At 42.7% G+C, this 21,546-nt stretch overlaps 2 protein-coding genes across 3 annotated transcripts in view; one reads left to right on the forward strand and one right to left on the reverse strand.

The window, feature by feature from the left end:
* Positions 1-21,546, forward strand: part of LOC133419939 (pyruvate carboxylase, mitochondrial-like) — a 290,321-nt gene that overhangs the window by 164,481 nt on the left and 104,294 nt on the right. The gene's annotated exons all lie outside the window — the stretch shown is intronic.
* Positions 10,024-21,546, reverse strand: part of LOC133420623 (leucine-rich repeat and fibronectin type-III domain-containing protein 4) — a 34,337-nt gene continuing 22,814 nt past the window's right edge. For both annotated transcript variants that reach the window (XM_061710361.1, XM_061710362.1), the window contains one exon: positions 10,024-13,219. In XM_061710361.1, coding sequence (XP_061566345.1) covers positions 11,902-13,219 — 1,318 coding nt within the window. In that variant the 3' untranslated portion in view covers positions 10,024-11,901. The remainder of the gene's footprint in view (positions 13,220-21,546) is intronic.

Below are 21,546 nucleotides of genomic sequence, written 5' to 3' on the forward strand. Positions count from 1 at the left end.
GTTTATTAACAATGTGTTGAAATCTAGCGGAGTTAGCAGAGGGGCGGGGGCCTTCTGCTTCCTCGCCGTCAAACGGCCGTCGGGACTTTTCAGAGGTGAAGGAAGAGCGTAGAATTGTTGCAACCTTTTGCAAATTGAAGCATCCTGCTGCTGATCGGGGGCTGATTGTGTAATTATGTGGCTCCTGGTACAAATGGTGCTGTGTTTACAGATTCTTCGATTCGGCTGTCGGGAGCTGATGTTAAAAATGGGGCCACTAAGAGGAGAGGTATTTGTTTTCCGATGTGGCTGAGTAGAGACTGTTACCCGCGCCACAGATTACAAAAAGCTGCCACCACAGTTTTTCAGGAGCTGCATAAATTGTCAGTAATCATATCTCACAAGGGGAGCAACTTTGCACAGATTTTGCCTACTCACTCATAACTAGAGTCTAAACCTGAGACCTGACTTTCTGAAAGAGCCTGTGGTTGATTTTATTCAGTTAATAGTTTTACTAAGGGTGTTAAAACATCTTTTCCTGTGCCATGCTTTGTTTTATTCTGTAGAGCACTCCGAGTTGCACTTGTTTGAAAAGGTATTCTGAATAAAGTTGAACTGAATTTTGCAGACTGTATCGGTATCTGGCGTAGTCCAGGGGTGCTTGAAGTGATTTTTATAAAATACAAATACAAACAATATGTCCCTCTCAGCCACTGACCTGAAAATGTTTTAATATCTGCACTTTTTGAATTATTTTTTTAATGAAATGGTCTTTCATTGAAACATTCTCGTTTATTTTTAACAGATTCGTTATGTTTCCTGTCCCAGAGAAAACAGCTTGACACTTCTTACTCTTTGCGGTGCTGCAGTGTGTCTCAGAAAATGTCAGGATGTTTTGTTTCTGTGTTTCTATATAGCACAGACACAGTCCCAAATTTTTAAACATTAGGCCTGACTTTTCTGTTATTCTGAGTCTTTCACGGTAGTTGTACATTTTCTTTGCTACAGCTGACAAACTGGGTATTGCATCTGATTTTATTCGCCTTTATTTAACCAGGCAAAGAAACTCTTGAGATTTAAAATGTCTTTTCAAGAGTGCCCTGACCGAGACGGGCAACAGTAAAGAGTACAAGAGTTACAAACACACATAACAACTATATAAACATAAAATAAGCACATCCATGGAAGACTGCCTATGTCAGAGCCTTAAATTACCATCCACTTCAGACCTTTCAAAGGTTTCAAAGGTCATTGTGATCATGCCTGGCGGTGATCAGTCATAGCATGAACAACCAGAAGTGGACCTGGCACACTCAGATGTGGCCATCACATGTTGTGTTGTCTACATCATAATATTTTATTTCTTTACTGAGGCCCAAAGCAACAAGAACAAAAGAATTGCACAGGGCCTTAGGAAGTTAAACCAGTCTCAACTAAACTGTACAGTAGATATGTAAGATCTGACAAATGACAAAATACATCCCCTAAACTCCAACGTTGTAAGTATAGCCTCCTCCTTGAGCTGTAGCTGACAGCCTGTTGTTAGTATGAACCTTTTTTCCCACAGAAGCTGAGGTAAGAGGGGGATCCTCTTTGGAGTTGTAGTATAACCTGCTTCCAGCATAGAAACCATAAATCATACTTTCATAGAGTGCACATGTAAACAATACATCAGCTCCAGAGCCGGCTGTGAATCAACTTCTCCCCGAGTGTCTACAGCATCTTAACTTGGAACATTTTTCTTTAAGCGAGAGCAGATAATTCAACATAACTTATGAATTCAGTGAGTTAAACCTGCACTTTAATGCTTAATTTACTTCCTCCTTGCATAAACTATGAGATTCCCCCTGCATGTCTTTCAAGATGCAGCTTGTTCTGTTCATGTTTATTTATTTATTTTCCAGGTTCAAGTGTCAGTAGACAATGCACGAAGATTTAAAGTCTATCAGCAGTAAGCCACAGAATATTTTAAGTAAAGATCTCCTCCAGTCTTTGGCCAGCAGGCGTGGGCTGATGCAGGGTGAGATTAAAATGCTTATTGGCTGGTGCGCAGCCAAAAGATCCTCCATCGTCTCCAAGCAGATATCCTCAATTATCTTACTTGAGATAAGTACTGGCTGGAAAGCTGTTTCTTACATGTTCCAAAGCAAATTAATTTATTACAGACTCTGCAGCACGAGCAGCATGAGGGTCGTATTTGCCGTTGCATCAAACTTGGCGATGTAACATTCAATCATGGAATTAGGAGTGGATTTGAGCTCTCCTCAATCCCAGATATGAGCTGTATTTAAAGCATTTTTTCCCCCTGAAAATGTCGGACGTTTAGACCGCAATAATCCAATGATTGAATCTTTATACGCTCAGCACTTTTAGATGTATTTTTCCTTTTTTATTTTAATCCCACTCTGGGTAATACTCAAAAGTTGGTCTCTAGAATGCAGCTACAAAGCCTTAAAGATGATACTCTGCTGTGGCTGTCTCTTTTAATCCGGCGCCGTTTCTCTCTCCTGCACCGAGACCGTCCACTGAAACCCCGGATGGTCTCGACATGAGAAGAGCTGCAATATTTTACTGCGGCCTTCTGATCATGAATCTAACAAGGGCCTTTGGGGATGATGAGTCGCAAGAGTAGGTGGTAGCATTGCCACATGGGTGATAAGGAGACTGAGGAGTGAAAATGATGGAAAGAGGGCAGGAAGCTCTCATTACATTCCTCGCTCTTTGAGCAGAGTGGAGATGATGGGCAGTGGGTGGCATGTTGAGAGGCAGCGATGGCAGCAGTGGCCCTGCGGTGAGGTATGGAAATGGAGAGAAAGGCAAAAACTCCATCGACAAACGAAGACATGTCATAAACAGAAGATAATGTAAAGAAACTTGAACAAAATAGAGGTGTGGGGTTTAACAGAAGGGTCATTGTGGACGTTAGAGAAGCAGGAAACTGGCAGAGGTGAAGGACATCGAGGGAGATAGGGTGTGACGATGACGATCAGAACCATGAAGAGGTAATTGGACGGCATCACTGTATAAACTGCAGTTTTAAGTGACTGAGTGGGGTCATTATTTTCTTTGTGCTGTGAACCATATAGGAAAATAGGCCGCCCGCTGACAAGTTCAGATTTTCAAGATAGTGTGATGTTCAAGCCCTGTTCAGAACGGATCCGTTTCTCCATCTCCATCTCCACTTAACTCTACATTTGCTGTAACGGTTCTAATGGAAGTAGCAGAACGCTTTGATATCGGTGGAAGCCAGTCGGGTTATGTGGCCAACTCCAGATGGCATGATCAGAGCTGGAAAGACACAGCTGAGAGGGATTCCCTCGGCCCATATCTTGTGGTACATTGATGAAAGTATCACATCGGTAACTCCTGAGGAAATGGTGACAACTTTTGAACAAAAGGTGCATGCCTGCTTTTAAATCTCAATTGCAAAGAGTACAAAAATAAATGTCCCACCAGCTGTTTGGATTATATTAAACATCGATTAGCAGAAATGCACATTTAAAGGAGCTTGAGGCAAGAATAAGAAATGAGACTCATTAGCGCTACGATGGCCGTTGGGGGTACTGCAGCCAACAGCGAAGCCGGCACTGGAGAACGGGGAGAACGTGCATGCAGCGTCATGTGACGTCACATCCACAGGACAGCGCGGGAAATTCCGGCCCGGAATTGCGGCACATTTTGCAGCACACAGCCTGTTCAAGGCAACGGAGAGATACAGTAGAGGGCTCATTCTTTTTGGTTGGAAACGCTTCATCTGACATTATTACTAGAAAACTTAAAACGTATACGCATTTTTTTTCATAAATCCTGCCTCAATCCTGCCTCATGCTCCTTTAAATGATGCTCCATGCCATATTCTCCCCCGTCACCGGAGTGGTGGAGATGGTAGCTGTTAAAGTAAAGTAGGATCTCACATTTGGTTCACAGTTTGACTGGATATCATGAGCGGTCTGTCGTCTTTAGAGTGGATCATTGAGCTAGACTGTGAAAAAAGGCCCTGCTCACCATTTTCAAGTGTGAGCAGTGGAGTAAAAGACCCCAAGAACCAGACAAAGGCAAAGAATAGGCTTGTGTGGAATCTCAGAATTGGCTTGACTTTTAAAAAACGATTCTGAGACTGTCTGTCAGTTCTCAAAAAGTACATTTAAAAGCTTTAAAAGCTTCGCTAGTTGGAAGTGTTAATCCTATGGCAGGTATGCGATATCATTCAAGACGTATGCCGTTCAGTATGAAGCTCCATATTAACAATGTGCGGTCAGACGCGAGGAAGGGGTGACTTTGCCTTGTGCTCCCTGCATTGTGTTTCTATTTGCCTCAAAGAAAACTGGCTAATATCTTCCCATCTGTGCACTCTCCTCCCGTCTCATCCTTGCACAGAGGGGATGCACATACATCATGGAAGTATTTTAAGACTGTTCAAACCTGCAAAAACCAAAGAATCAAATGATTTCTGCAATATTAACCTGTCAATTTCTATTTGAAACCTTTTCCTGTGACCTTTTGCAGATGTATTTGGTCTAATCACACTTATTGAAGAGAGGCCAATGGGCAACAAGAAGGAAGTTGAGTATTGAACTTCGAATTATCCCATTTACGGAAGCACGACTCCGAATAAAAGCACGTGTAGCCAGGTGTCAGCTGTGATGTGTGAACAGTCACCTTTAGCTCATGACATAACACCAGTGTCTTGTACTGCAATCTCCCCATCAAGTCAAATTGGCCAGAAGCCGATTAGTGCAGATTTGAATGTTACTACCATAATTAAAGATTCCCTTGGTATGACATAATGTTGGATAAATTTAAGTTTTTTGCGACAACTGTATTACCCCCTAACAAATACAATTATTGGCTCTCGCTGCGCCGATGCATTCAACTGTGTAAAAGACAAATTGCATCATGTAGCTCAATGATGTGAAGCAGATAGGACTGTAGTCTCGAGTCCCGTTTCTCTTGATGCCAAAATTAGAAGGCTAAAAAGACAGCAAAGCACGGATATCAAAGTGGTGCAGAGCACCTTTCATGGAGATGTTCTGCAGAGATTTGTGCACTGTTGTTGGGATGACGCGCCTTAGATCTGAGAAGATTCCTGGAGACGGGGGAATTTTAATGTAATGTTTAAATTTTAGCAGAGAAACATTGAACAACATTGAAAGATCAAACAGAGGACGGGGTGACAATAGCAGTGACGTAGTCTTTGCCTTAATGTCGAAGGCTCTGGGATTGTATACACATGTGACAAAATATGTTTTGTGGTGCTGGATTACAATTTAGGCTTCAGACATTTGACTTGGCCTTGATTTTAAAGGTTTTGAATGGTTTGACCTCGTTTAAATGTATAAAATAGACATAAATAAACACTTTATTATGGCAGTGGGGCAGGTTCAAACTGTGAAATCATTGAAACCTAAATATGCAGTTTTGGTATAAACCTCACCAAGCACACTAACCGGTTACAAACGCTTTCTAACGGACACAAGGATCAAACCAGAGCCTCTCGTTTAAGAGCCTGATATCTGTAGTGATACAGTAAATGGTCCCTCACCACTCTGTGGTGTGAAAGACGATACATGGGGTCACGTTCCTGCGTCATGATGTTCGGTTTGATACATGCAATAATCGCATGCCACACCAGGTTTTATTAGCTTAAATAGAGTCTTATTTTTTCTTTTGGGGTGAAATATGAGATATCAAAAATAAATATAAGCCACTACCCTGCACGTTTTAGCCTTTTCCCTGCTCCGACAGCCCAATATGAAGTAAATGGATTACCATTGACTTGTCATTAAGGTCTGCCGTCAATGACCCATCCATTGGAATGGGGTCTGTTGGAGCAGGAAGACATCTGAACCGTGCAGGACCGCGTCCCTCGAGGACTGAAACTGGGGAACACTAGGAAAAGTCCCCCATTGAGCAGTCCATGCCAAACTCATGCTGCTTTTGTAGCTGAACATAGGACTGAGACAAATGCAGGAGGCAACATTTGAACACTCAAAGACGATGTGACAAAAATGTCCCAAATGAATAATTCTCAGTCTGAAAAAAAAACAGTATGAAATTACTGAAGGACAACTTTAGTGAACGAGCGAGACAAAAGATCCACGGGGAGAAAAAAGGGGAAGGATGGCGGTTGACTTGAGCTGCAAATTCAGAGAACAAAGGCTTGGATTAAAAGTCAGTGAAGTTGAAGGAGCGCAAATTAGGAGGTTAAATTAAGAATGTGGAGAGCAGGAGTGAGAACGGAGAGAGAGGAGAAATGATGCATGAAGGTAATGTCTGGCAGGAGGCTCGGTCTTATGTCATCTTCAAACTTGGGCACATGGAACACAGCTTCACTTCCGCTGTCTTGGCCTCCATTTCTCTCATCCATCTAAACTCCTTCCTTAAGGGCGGTCTCTGTAGTACACCCTACTCTAACTACCGTGATGTCATTGGACACAATTTGCAGCTATGTGAAACGGGCGATAACGGGTAAATGGCCATATGTGTAAGTATATCCGATGCTATACCCTGTTTTCTCAACTCTTTTTTTCTATAAGTGATGTGCTGAGCTTGGGAGTTGAACAATAAACTACTAACACTCTGAAATTAAAAGTTGCTTGATGGCACGTGATTAATTATTTGTGGAAAAACCTCTCGCTCCCCCTTTCTTCCACTGATTTAATCCATGCAGGTAAAAGGTTGGGAGTACTTTGAATGAGTACATTAATTTATTCCCATTGTTCCTGCAGATATTATCATAAGGTAATAGTTAGGAGAGCATGTTTTGGTGATTAGCTCGTCACGTATTTATCCCTCCGGCTTCATATCTCGGTGCCTCGTGAGATATTATATCAGAGTAGCAGTATATTCTAGCAGTGAAATCTATATTTTGATCATTCAACATATCTTGTTGATTTACACTATCAAAGAACAAATTACTGCTCAGTTTAAGATCATAATATACTGTTAAGGTTGCTGGCTTGGTGGTATTTGGCTCATGCATGTGTGGCAGAAGACCAGTCAGGTCTGTTTACACAGCGAAAGGTCAGATGTGAAATTGAATTATTCTCAAAGAGCCTCAAACAAAAACTCATTAAAACCTGATGTTGCATGAGACTGCTTTTACACGTGTGTAGATGGTTTTGTGTAGATGTTTTTTGGTTATATTATCTTTAAGTTTGCTCACACTATTACATTCTGCCTTATATCCATAACAATACTGTGAATAGTTGGAATTAAATATGAATTTGTGAGAACCATCTATTCCTTTGTGCTGCCATGCTGTCTTTGGAGAAATTGCAGTATTGTCACTCAGCTAGAAAAAAAAAAGGGGGGGGGTCCCACTATATTACCACTATATTACCACTATATTACCACTAAAACCAATTTATTTCCTTAGAAAAGCATTTCAGTCCGCTAAATGAACGCTGTTCTCTTCAGACAGGTGATGCTTGCTTTGGTTCATGCATGTAATCAGTAGTTGTGTTGGTATAAGAAACAGGAAAACTGGTCAGGTGTTAGAAAAATAAAGAAAAGTCACCTGTATCAAAGCACATTTTAACCCTTTACACTGCAAGTGACCATTTTTAGTAACTTCAGTAGAGCTACATGCTATGACTAATACAAATAATAGTTTAGAGTAATAACAGACCCTTTAATATTCTCAACTAACCCTCTAGAGTTGAAATTTCAAAGTTACTGGCTGCTCTATAAAAGGTTAAGTTGTGCAGGAATTCGGTGACTGCTGTCTGAAATGGTTATTAATCCATTTTTTTTATTATTTATTTATTTTTTTAGAGGAGCTTTTGGATTATGTCCCAGAGTGCCTGTTCAGCACTTTTGAACATGTTTCTGGTAATAATTTCCGACGGTCCGCTGGTGGCTCGTCTGTGAGAGCTGCCCAGGAAGTGTCAGCGGTGTGGAACCACAATTTCTCATAAAGATGGAGGCACTTCTTTTTTTTTTTTTTATGATCATAGACTGATTTCTAAACTGGTCCATCTGGTCTCAGACGCGACTCCATGTCGATGTGTGCTTGGTCAGCAGTTAATCCGCACACTGCAGAGGAATGCATCATATCTTGATCATAACTGCAAATGTCAGCGGCCAGAGTGGACTCTCACACACACACACACACACACACACCCTCAGACGCCACTGCCATCAGGTCATTTTGCTGATTTGCATGTTTGTTAGAAGGCCGCCCTGCACGTGTATCTGCGTTTGTGCGTTATTCAGCGTTTCTTTTTCTTTTTTTAATTACTGGAATTGGGCCACGGCTTCGCCAGGGGCAAAGGAAACAGCAGGACGGGGTGATGCTCAGCGCTGCTTTCTCTGCCTGTCACACTTAACTGCACACACGCACGCAAACGTGTCCACAGTGACCGGCCCTCAAAGGTGACTGCGAAACACACCAGTCTTGTTTTTAATGGGGCTACTTATGAGTTTCAAATCAAATCGCCCTCCAACTTGATGCGAGGAGACACCAAAAATTCCCAGATATGCCCACAGTCCTCTGCTCCCAGACTATCCTTTATTTCCCCTGTCACTGTTCATGTCCTTCAATTAGAGCGCCGTCTACCACTAGAAAAGATCAAATAACAGACGCACACCCCCTCTCTCAAGGTTTCGTGACTTCTTTGTGGTCAAAATCTGGTCCTAAAGGAAAGTGCTTGCTTGACAGAAATGTCCAAACAAGCATTTGTCTTTTAGAAAAGAAAAAGGCAATAAGCTCTTTGCCTTGCTCATTAGTTGTTTATGTGCTAGCATTAGGTTCCTTCTCTCACCTCCTCTTTCACTGTTTTCATCTCAGACATTTAGCAGCATCTGTAACGGGCTTAAAAGAGACTAAACACATTAGAGCAGCGGTAGATAAATGCAGAATGGATTTCTCTGTTTTGTCAAAGCTTTTGAGGCTTAATTCTTACATGACTATTTAGATATTTACTGAAAAGCTGAATGTCGGCTGAAGCTTGAGAGTAAACCAGTGCTGGGCTCGATGCAGGATCCAGTCCCCCATCGTTTGCTCTCTGAGTGCATTACACCTTGGAGTTGAAATGTTGGCGTTGTATCCACAGAGACGGGAACAAGAGTCGACTATAGCGCACGTGGTGGGATCGGATTTCCTTTGCTAACCCTGAAACGCCTCAGGAGGCCCTCAAAGCAGCTGGATGTCATAGCCATGGAGATGGAGGTCTTTTTTTTTTAGCATTTGTTTTCCAATTACTGACATTGTTTGTTCTACTCAGTTGTTTGTTTTGAAGTTTAATTAACTCGGTGCTCAGTTGCAGATTGCTGGCGGCTCCTTTTTTTTTTTTTCTTTTTATTTCTCTTTTGGCTTTCCTGCTCGACTCCGGTTAAATTCAGCTGCAGGAAGCAGTGGAAGCATCTTCTACAATCTCAAGTCTTTGAAACCAACAGGTTTGCGATGACAAAGCTTCAGAGTCGTGATCGTTTACCCTGACACCTTTTGGTGCCACTCATGTTCCCCGTCTTCCTGCCCCGAGTGTAATCACTTATGTACTTTTTGAAATGTTTTGTTTTTACTTGTGACTTGGCTCCCTTTTGTTTCTGAACTCATTTATCATCTTGTTTACTTTTGTTTGCGCTTCATATGCGCTGTTGTTGTCATCCCATCATTACTCATATGCTATTTTTTGTAATTACTTCAAGAACAGTTACTTAATCCCTCCCATGACTGACAAAGAACCTCATTCTGACTCACAGATGCGCACACTGAAGCTTCTTGGACTCGACGTTTGCCTTGAGCTCAGAGCATGTTTGTCAGGATTGAATAGTCCTCACATTTCACTCTCACAAGGATGAAAGGACTGGGATTCTGGTAAATGAATCTGCATTTAGCCACCACTCAAGTGAAACAGCACTCATCAGACCTGAAGTCTGATCCGTGATGAACACAACTGCACATAAAAACAGCAAAAAACACAAAATATGCACATTTTTGAGGAGAGCCCATTGGTACATGTCACATAGATTAGTATTTTTATGATAACCAGTCAGTCTCTATTCCATACATGTAGTTTTTATTATTTATATCAAGTCCAGAGAACAATATTCACTTTGGCAAAATGAAATAAAAACAGAGGAAACAATTTAAATGGGTTAAAGTCATCATTATAAATGCAATTTGCTCTGTTTTATAGGCATCTGTTTGAAAGTCTGAGAGTTGGACTGCATGTGCTTGTTTTGAGCAGTGTGCTTATTCGCTGTCGTTGGATTTGTACTTCTCTGCCTTGATATTGACATTTCATGTGGCAGACACAGATTGAAATCTAAAACAAAAAGAAATCACACTTTCAAATTTCGCATCCTGGTCTTAACGCTCCACAGAAACTTTAGGAAAAACAGAAACACATGGTGCAACAAGTAACTATACTTATATAAAACTTGATTTTTTTTTTTCTATTATTCTCATCTTTGATAGCAGTTTTTAAGAGTCTCTGTCCTTTTACTCTTCAAGGATAAGTTTGTATCGTCAGCAGCTTCTGCAGTGATTCTGACGTACTTCTTACTGCTGCTTCTTCTCTGGAAACATTCATGGTTTGGAGTTAATTTTAACCCATGTGGCGTAAAGGAGTGTAAAGTGACAAAAATATGAATGAGAGACTTTGATTTCCCCCTTTACGTTTGTGCTGTCTGACCATGCTACATTGCTGAAAATATTTTATACCGACCATGGTGAAAAAGCCTTAAAAAAAATTAACTGTTTTTTTTCTGTTTTGGTGGACCACCTCTGTTCTTAAATATTCTGATTAATTCTTTATACAGCATGTCCAGAAAGCACTAAATATCATTATTTTTTTTTATACATTGATGGAGTCCGATTGACTGGATTACCCCTCACAAACATTCATATACACGTGTGCACACACAGACACGGGGACACGCACACGCACACATCCGGCCCCTGCTCCATCAATGCATGCACACGTCTGCAGCCATGAGCGTTGTTCGTCTGGTCCGCTATCAGACATGCAGCCTGAGCCCGTCTTTGTGAAATGCACACGCTCAGAGGGTCCATCATGCATGCTTCTCTTCCATTTCTGTAATCCATATCGATTCCACCGTAATCCCAATATTTTTCCTTAAGTAATGTCTGTGCTCCGCTCGTTTTTGTTCCAGCCATTATCGATTGATCGTGTTCAATGAACCAAGGTGTGTATTTATATTCCCATAATCCTGCAGGCACAGCCAACCAAAATCGTCGTCCGGACGGGGAGGACACACCAGTCACATTCATTGCTTTTTGTAACGGGTTTGCAAACGGATGTCAGTGTTGGAGTGAAAAGCGTAAATAAGGGATCACAGCGGTGTCCTCCCAGCGTCAGATTTTCACGTTTTTTGTTTTTGTCATCAGTGGTCTTTTTGTTTTTTTCTTTGATCCGGTCATCATGGTGGTGTGGGAGGGTTGGGACTCAGGGAAACTTAGTTGTTAGCCAAAGTCCAGTTCTGTTAGTGTAAAGGCTTCACTGAGATCCATCTGACCCTGTTCCTTCTTACAACCTCAGTTCTGTTGCTCTGATTGTTTTTCCTCAGATTATTTTCCCTGACCCACTTTTCTATCTTGTGTGTCAGTCTAGAAAACATCTAAAAACACTCTCCCGTTATGTTTCCTAGTCCTCCTATTTTCTTGTCACATCCTCCCCCCTTTAACAAGTTAATCTTGTAGTCTGAATAGAGCTTCGTAAAGTTGTCTTTCAGTTGTATATTTTCCTCTCCTGTTCACTTATCTGTGGTTCCTGCAGAGGAAATCATGGGACTGCTACTCCGTATTAGTCCTTCCCTTCATCTGAACTCATCGGATTCCCTAAAATTTCATCATCTTTGTTTTTCTGTTTCCTCACTTTCACATTTAGCAACATCCCTTTTAAGCTTTCCTCCCACAGAACCCTTTATTCTTGTCTGTATTCTTCTCTACAACCATTATACGACACTTTCCTCTAGATTTTCACTACTCCTCACTTCCTTCCCCTTTTCCCTACTCCTGTCTTTTGTTTTCCCAACTGTAATCCCGGGGTTTGAGTTTGAGTTAGTTGTGTTATAAGCGTGGATGTATCCCCGTGGGAAGTCGTGAGCCGCCAGGCCCCTGGCACTTTCCCCCTCGTCGCTGGTTGCGGAGGACGCCGTGCTCGTCGTAGACGCGCACTGCACCAGCATCCCGTGGAGCGACTGACTCCGCCTCGTCCAGATCACACTCAGCCGCTTGGCGTAACTCACGGCCCCGTAACGCCTAGCCACGGTCGCCGCTGCATCGGTCGCTAGCGCCACGGAGGAACCCATATCCAGGGAGTGTCGCCGTTTGCCAGCAGCGCCACAGGCGGGGCTGAGAGCGGTTACAGGACTCTGGTAAGCCTGCGAGGAGTTCCATCTGTCCCTACCTCTGGGCGTTGGCGTTATCGTCCAGTCCAACAACTCTGAGTCCCTCAGCGGTGCTGCCAGAGAGAAACTGGCTCGAGTTGTCAGTTCACGCTCCAGACGGGGACTTGGACGGGGCCGAGAACGTGCTTGGCGGGGCAGCGTGGATGGGGGGGAAGGGGAGTAATAGAGAGGAGTTCTGTCACTTTCCAAGTTGTGCGGCAGTGCCTTCTCCAGCTTTCGCTGCCTTACCACTAATGCCATTTCGTTTTCTGCCCCCGTCGTCGTGGAAACCACCCCTCCAGCTGACAGAAACTGCTCCAGGTTGACTTTGGGCTTCGGCCTGGGCTTCGGAGGCAGCTTTGGGGGCAAAGAGAAAGCAGAATCAGCGGCATCCTTCTCGTTATCCATATCCTTTTCTTTCCCTTTCTTGGATGACACACCATTGGGCAGGACCACCATCATCACGTCCCCGGATCCGTTTGACTGGTAGCAGCCCCGGCCGTTTTCCCCCTTGTCTCCACCACCTACTCCTCCGCCCTGGCAACAGGCCCCGCCTCCTGCCTCGGTGTTACCATTATGACATATGATGTGGTTGCCATGATTGCAAACACGATGGCGAACCATAAGTGCCACCGTGAACACAAGCAGGGTGACCACAACAATACCGCCGACGAGTATGGTGAGGGTTCCGCCGAGAAAATGGGCTTGGAGAGAACGGCATGCTGGGTAAACATCCTTGGTGGAGAAGGTCGTGCAGCCCACGACCTTGGTTGCCGCTAACGATGTGATCGTGTCGTCAAAAATGGCCAGCACGCACAGGTTGTAGTCCACCCCAGAAACCAAGTTCTTCAACAGGAAACGGTCGCTGGATGACGGCAGGATTCTGCAGAGGGGTTCAGAGAGAGGAGGGGAGTTAGTCGAGTGTGCAGGAATGCTGTTCAAAGAGGTTTATACTAAAATATGCTGCGTGACCTAAATATTCAGGCTATTGTTGAGATAATATGGAGGAAGCAGAGGAAGTGGGTGAAAGACTGGCTAGAAACGGTATAAGAGAGCTGCAATACAGGGGGATTGCAGGAAAGCTGAAAACACACAGAGAACAAAGTGAAGACCTTCCTGTATTTTTGGATGCAGATGATTTCACGAGCTCGTAATGAGCGCTTGTGTGAGATAACAGAGAGAAGTGCTTTGAATGGAGTGTTTGAGCAGCTGTTTGAATGAACATGTGGAGGAGAGGTGAACCAAACAGAGACAGGAGGTGATGGCGGTGGGGCTGGGGGAGGTGAAGGAAGGTGGTAATGAGTACAGGAAGTGCTTGCTTTACATAATTTGTATTTTGAGTGGCTCCGTGAGTGAATGTGTTCACGGCTGTTTGTATTCATGAGTGGATTAAATGTTTTTTTTTGTTTTGCAGTGAGTTGTGACACGCCAGGGGTGGAGAGCGTGTGTGTGGGAGACTGTAGCCCACCTCAAGTATGTGTTGCTGATGGCTATGTCAATGCCTTCTGCTGGTTTAGCCCTCTTGTGAGGGGAAAGTATGTTTGTTTTTGCAGTTTTTGGCTGTTTTTTTTTTTTTTTTTTACTCCCCTGCATTTTTATCCTATTCCCTCTTTCTTTTTTTTTCATATCCCTTTTCACACTAAATCAAAGAGCTTATTTGTGTCATGTTTCCAACCATTTTGGCTCCCTTCAGACTTGAGCTATATCCTATAAAGTCCTTTCAAAGGGACTCAGAAATCCAGGGAGCTTCTCCAGAATCCCCCCCCCCCAACCTCACCGCTTTGAATGCCGCCAAGATAAAGACACTGAGGCCAGCAGCACATCACTCTGGTTTCTCTTCTTTGTGATATAATCGAGTTCTACAAATAACACAGGGCTGCAAATCTCACAAGTCATTAAATAACTGTTGATGTGATGACAGAATCCAAAGTATAATAATGCATAGCTGGCAGGGAAGTAAAAGCTGCCAGCCGAGCTACAGTGACGACTCGTGATGCCGACTATGGCCCAGAAGATCAGATATGAATGCGGACCGGTGTGGACACGTCTTCAGATGCCAAATATCCTACTGAAGGCACAGTTTGATATATTGTATTTCTTAACAATTGGAAAACGGTGTCTGACACTGAGTTTCATCAAACCCTGACCAGACACATGGGTCCCTCTCATTAAAATCATCCCTTCAGTGCTTGTTAGGTTGCCATGGATTCCTTTCCAGCGCAGTCACAAATTTGCCAGTTTACTCCAACTTTTGTGTTGGAGCAACCTAGAACCCAGGTGTATGTTACCATGGCAAAGGCTCATTAGGCTCAACAGTGCAGCGATTTTTGGATAAAAGCATATCCTCCTGTGTCACCCATGCAAAAATACCCTTGAACCATCAAACCTGTACGGCGTCACTTTTTAGAACATCGGCCACCTTTTTTTCCTTTTCAGAGCGAGCGGTGACCATGAACTTGTTGGGTCACAGCAGAAATGTAAAGTTAGCTGAATGTAAAAAAGACTGCAATAGAAAGGAAAAATGTTACTTATTATGTGGCTTAAGAAGTAACGAGCATTGATTCAACCTGTATAGATTAATTAGATCTTTCAAGTAATGCATTTACACAAGACCATTTTCTTTTCTCCTTCAGTTTTCAAGGCACTGTTTGTACTGAACTAGAATTGACATGCATGGCAGCAAACTTCATTATATCCTGCAGCAAAGAGTAGGGCATTTTCCTTAAGTAAAGTTGAACCAAAGCGGCATTATTAAATGTGTCAGGGTTAAAAACTCAATGACTCTTGAGTAATCAGTCACACCATGGGATTTTGAGCATCTCGTGTTAAGCCCAGTGGTTAAAAACGGTGGTATCTCAATCAGATTTACAGCATGAAATGTACACGGGCTAGCACTTACAATGCTGCTACTGTAAAGCTGTTTCTGAGGAGAAAAGCTGTTGCTTATGTTATGATGTAATTAAAAAAAAAAGGGGAAGGGGGGGCACATGAGAAATGGCACAGCGGTGTCAGTTCAGCCAGAGCCTTGATGTGTCTATGCATAATTAATAAATCCTGCAAGGTAGAGAGGCTGTAGCTGTGGGAAGTTATTTACTTAAATGACGCAGCTCATGTCAGGGTGGGAGGGAGGGAGGTTGGAGATGTGCAAACAACAAACATTTGTTCAATGTACCCCTTTCTATTTTGATGAATTCTTCATGATGATGAACGGTTGAAACTTTGAACACTGTGCCGTTATAAACTAGTGCCTCAGTCGTTCTTTGTGTGACAGCACAGATGCTTAAATCTCGACGAGATGCTTGTTTCCTACAAACACCAAATGTTTTGTTTTCCTTCCCCCTTAGTTTAGTTTGATCCTTTTGCAATCATCTATACTGAAGATATTTCTCTCTCTCAGCTGATCAGGCACTCATCATTTGTCCATATGTTGTATTTCTATAAATTTTTAACCCTTCTTTTTACCCACGCTGCATTGGTGGATGCTTTTTTTTGTCTCCCTGGTTCCAAATTGAGCCCTTATTGTTATAATCTCTTTTCCATAGGACTTATTTTTCTTCACTCTGCACAGCTTACCTTGGTACATATTTGTTTTGCCTCTTACTACTGTTGTATTTCTTGAAATACAATCGGCTCTGCTTGCTGCAAGTCCTCTGGGAACGCTCAGCAGGTCCTTCCTCGCCACCTCTCTTCTTTTCACTCCGCTGTGTCTCTATTAGCCTGAGCACTAACCATGTAGCGTGATTTAGCATCCAAGGTCACTTGTACTCTCCTTGTCTTCCTTCCACTCCCCTCTGTATCACTTCCTTTTTAGGCCCGCCACACTCCTCCATCCTCCTTTCCCTCTCCCCACCACCTCTATTTATTTCTCATCCTCTATCTCTTCATCACATCCCCGCGTCTCGTCCTCCACCCCACCGCTGCTCCGTCCCTCATGAGACTGTGAATCAACTCTTGTTTTTTATTCTTTATTTTTTTTTCCCTACGCTGGCAGAGACAGAAATAGGCAAGTAAATTAGCTCAAAAGTAGCCTACATGGATAAGATCTTTGATATGCTGATTTGCTTCAAGTTGCTGCAAAATTAGTTTAAACCCACACACAGCTCCGTTGTGTACGTGCACATCATAGAGAAATGTGCTAGTGCGAGTGCTCTTAAGACGGTGTTTATTTACCACGGTATAATGATTTGAAATGGGTTAAAGTGATTGATTAAACAGGTTTAGTTGCAGATGCTTTGTTTTCCCTGCCGCCATCAAAGAAGACTTGGTGGACCAGAGGATTGTTGTCTGCTTCCCAACATCTAAGGAGTCGGTCTGTGCTTCTAATTATGGTTAAACCCTGCAGAGGCCTTCACAGACGCAGATGCGGGAGGGAAGGGAAAGGAGACAAGGGGCTGCTTTGTTCCACTTGGTGGCAAAGAAATGACTAATTATTTGAAGCCAAAATAGGAAGGTGGAAAGAGAAAATGGTGACAGTGGAGGGAATAAAGCAGCTGAGAAATCCTGTGGTCTTTTCCTCCCCCCCCCCCCTCTGTATTCTTTTCGTGTTACCCTCACTGACTCCTGTCTTCCTCCTCCTCTCTATTCTTGCCACCGAGTCTGGCAGTCTGACACCATACGAGACTAAGCACGGGGGACAGGGGCAAAAGACACTCGCAGAAGGACGATGAAGCAATTATCTCCTCTTCCGGATGACATCTATGCTGCTCCTCTTCCTCCCCCATGTCGCTTCATGTCCATTTCCCTTTTCCTCCCTTTTAGGACTGTTCACCATTTCACTGCTGTTTTCACTAATTTAGTCGGCCTTCACCGTCTGTTTTTTCACCCCCCCTTCATATTTAGTTTCATCACCCCCTTAGCCTTCCTTAATCTGAAGCTTTTCCTCCCTCAGCAAGAGTTATTTCCCTCCATACGGTTTTATCGAGCTGTCATTCTTCTCCCTATCCTGACCACCTCCTCCACCCAGACCCCCTACTATTTGTCTGTCCGCATCATTTCTCCCTCTTTTCCTCCTCATTTTAATATAGCCACTCAATAAAAGCATCCCTTACTCCTTCCTCTTCTCCGGCCCTCCGGTATAATACAAGATGACATGTATATTGACTGCTGACCCTTCCTCTCTTCCCTCCCTCTTGTCTCTGATGTGAGCTGACATATTTATCGACAGTAGTTTAACACTTAATTTCACCCTCCCATGGGATACGGCTCAACTTCCTTCTGACCCTTCCTTTCTTTTCCTCCATACTTTGGGATGTTCTGGCTTTTTTGTTGGCTGTGTCTTCCCCTCTGTGCCTGTATGCATTTGCTCATCTCTCCCTCTTACATCTTCCACCTCCCACTGCCTCAACAGATGCACTTGTTTCCTGTAGGATTTCTTGAACTGGTTGCAGGACTCAAGTGGGATGCTCATGTCAAGTTCTGCAACAGTATAACACTAAACTAAACAAAAGAACCTGAAAGTGTCTTAATCACACTGCAGCAGTAAAGACATGTTTTTATACCACATAGTTTGAAACCTTGAAAATGTGAATATTTGAATAGATTAATAGCTCAGCACTCCAACATTAGTCCAACTTGCTGTATAATTAGCAGCAGTAAAAGAGTTTATTGCTATTCACCTAATGTTCCCGTTCCTTCTTCCAGTTCCCCCTCCTCCTATGAATCACACGCCCTCCGCTGTCTCCCAGCATGCTCTTCTCCTATGATTATCGAACCTTCTCCCGGTTGTTTCTAAACCACATGCCCTTTTCCAAAGACTTCATCATTATTCTCAAACTCTGCATGCATGTTTTCACCCCCCTCCCAAATTCATCTTCTTTTTGTCACCTTCATTGTTCTGGGATCATTATATTCTGTTCCCACTGGTTGGCTGATGGTGTTGTTTCCTGGTGCACACCTGGCTTTTAATAGCTAATTAACTGACTAAAGGATGTGCAGCTTTCACGCATGTGTTCTCACCGAGGAACATTGCATATGTGAGTCTAAATGTGTTATATTAGAGATTACTGGAACACCATGATCTGCCATGTAGACCCCTACGAAGAGAAGCGCCAATAAATGACATTATCCACACAGGTTGGAGTTGATTACTTTTCTACCATAAAAATATAATGCCTCTGCTATAAATCAAAGTTACACTTAAGCTCTTTAAGACCTGTATATAGATACTCAACCCTCCTTCAGTATGGATTTGATTGAAGTTATTCAGTGTAACATCTACTAAGGAATCAGGATATTACTGACGCAGCTCTACCATGGCAACGTTTTGATGGACCACAAGTGTGTGGTTCTGTCACATTGTGGCAAAGGATGCTCAGGTGATGTCACCGCAGGGAGCAAAGGTGACGGGATGTGCAGCGCCCATCAAGACGCTACATGTCCCACCTGGCGCTGTCACCCCTAGACAAGCCATGCTAAAGTGGGTACCAGTACTGGCTGGCGAGCTATTGACCTTTTTAAATTAAAATCTGCCAGTCACATAATGGGATTTGTCCTTGTTCTGTGTGTATCGTAGTCCCACTGCATTCAAACTTCATTCACCCTGATGAGATGATGATGAGACCACCCTTTTTTCTCATTTCCTTCCATTGCATTTTCTTTTTTCCATCGTTTCTCCATTTTCTCTGCCTTTGCATCTGTGTGCATCCTTGACCCAGTTCAGCTGTTTTTCCTCCATCTGCCGAAATGGACATGAAGCGGCAGCACACGGTGAAGCCCGGTCATTATAGAAAGCCTGCAATCTCTCACTACTGCTATTCCCATGTAAATTCATGAACTGGCACTCCTTTGGTTGGCATCTCTGCTTTGAGTTGCCAGCTGCTGTGATACGCCACTTTGTTTGTTACGTGATGGAAATTTAAACTATACGTTCTTGCCAGCTTTGAATTGATTACACTTTCTTTGTCCTCTTCCTTTTATTTATCCAGGAACTGATATTTCCTACTTTCTAGCTCAAAACCTTTATAATGTATCGTTTTACGGGTATGTTTCTCACTTTGATTAAGGCCTAGAATTTATTTATATATTCTTTTTTTTGGCTCAAGCTGCACAGCTTCTGCTTCTCTTCTTGTAATGGTACAAATGCTGTTTTTCCCGTATTCCCAGTTCCTTTTTAAGAGCTGCATTCCTTGTTTTCCTCCCTAAATGAATTATTCACTGACATATAATTCTGGATGCTAAACGTTTACAAAAGGTATGTTATAACTATGTCCAAAGCAAATGCGACTTGTTTTTAATGGAATGTTGTCCTGTTTTGGATCACATGATTAGATAAAGCAGTAGTTGTTGTAGAAAATATAAAATGATAGATTCCTAGTTAAAGTCTCACTCTCATAAACTATGAGGCAATGAATCTTAATGGGCTAAATATCAGGCTCATAGCTTCAATAAGAAGGAACATCCAGGTGTTTTTAAAGCTGCTTTAAACTGGCTGCTAGAGACAGGATGGCTTATTATAAAGAGCTGTACCCATCCACCCATTTCAATTATGTATTACTTTGGACGGTTGTGTACTTTCTTTTTTTTTTTAATTTAATTTGTCAAATATCCATTAAAAATGTATCCCTAATTAGTCCCTCAAAGCACACAGAGGTGCACGCTTCAAGCTTGAGTTTTATGTGTAGGAACTAACGCAGCTGATTAGCGAGGGAGCCCAGATCTGATCCAGCTCTTTTTATTCAGTCATTTAATTTGCTTCCCTTTGTATCATTGGCACAAATGTGTCACGAGAAGCACAGAACGGGGACTACGTTTTCATGTGGCATTTCAATAAGGCAGCTCTTTACCCCGACGCAGCAGTGGAGCACCTTCCTACTGGGCTCCCACCGCTTGTCTTGTCCACAGTTTATCTCCCTGCTCACCATCAGATTATTCCTTTTTAGTTTGTTTTTAAAGGACCACTTGCCATATTTCTGATTTCTCGGATATCCCTTCCCCTCTCCTTCATCACACCAATCCTCCCAGCTCCCGTCTGATAGTGTTTCTACCCCCTTTTCAGCGACTGAAGCGTCTTTCCCTCCTCCGTGCATCGTCACACCCTTGCTTTGTCCTTGAGGAGCATTTAAGCCCACCTCGCCTCTTCTACCTGCCCATCAGTTTGTCTGCTTTCAGCCATCTTTCTCTCATCTCAATCTTTCTCAAGATGATTTGGGTAGAGTCCATCTCTCCCTTAGTCCCTCTCCTCCATCTACTGAGATCTCAGAGGCTTTTCTTCTTGTCATAACTTTTTTCCCATCTGACTGATACACTATACAAACACATATATATATATATATATATATATATATATATATATATATATATATATATATATATATATATATATATATAAAATAAAATACCCCATCTACTCTCCATCTGTCTTACTGTCATTTTGTTAGCTCTGCTAACCCATTCACGACACCACTCAGGGTTTAATGCCTTATTTATAACACCTGGGGGAACCAACAAATGCCCATTAATAATGCTAAATGAAATGACAGCCGAAATCATGGCGGCAGGCCTAACTCGCGCGTACTTTCAACTTGTTATTCCAGCCTCCTCGCTGTTTCAGCCTCTGTTTTGCTGTAGCAATGACCCCCCTCATAAATGTTTCATCAGGCCGCGCTTGTAAATTCAGGGGCAGTAAATTCCAACTGTTTTCAGATATAATTCGCCAAGACTGCTATAGCATCATACATATAGAGATGCACGCTGAAATATTTAAGGGCAATGCTCTTCCCCTGCGTCCAACTTTCTCAAACTGATTTTTTATCTTCGCTTTGTTTGTACGAATGGTTCTCTTGAGGTTTGGACCTTTTTTTAGTATCCAAGGAGTGGTGGCTTCATGGTGTAGGCATGAAGTGTAAAGCAGTTATAAAAAGAAATGTGCGTATTGCCAATGCTCGCCTTGATATTTTTCTTCAGTCTATAGCTATAAAGTTAATGTTCTTGCTCTACCCACAACTACATCACACAAATTGGCTTACAGGTGCCCATAAAAGTAGCAAGGACATTTTGTCAGGATTGCTGACGCTTTGAGGAGTTCAGAAATACAAGGCTCTTATTTAAGGCTCAAATGATACGGCCTTAACTCTTCTCTGCATGAAACGTATGTTTTATCAAGATTATTTATGATATTGAAAATGCAGAAATGTGTTTTCTTCCCCGGCACACATCTACACATTTCTGAGAGTTCTGCCTTATTGTTTTCAATGTTGATCCACTTGTAATCCC

Source organism: Cololabis saira, chromosome 20 (genome assembly GCF_033807715.1).
Source record: "Cololabis saira isolate AMF1-May2022 chromosome 20, fColSai1.1, whole genome shotgun sequence".
Classification (NCBI taxonomy): domain Eukaryota; kingdom Metazoa; phylum Chordata; class Actinopteri; order Beloniformes; family Belonidae; genus Cololabis; species Cololabis saira.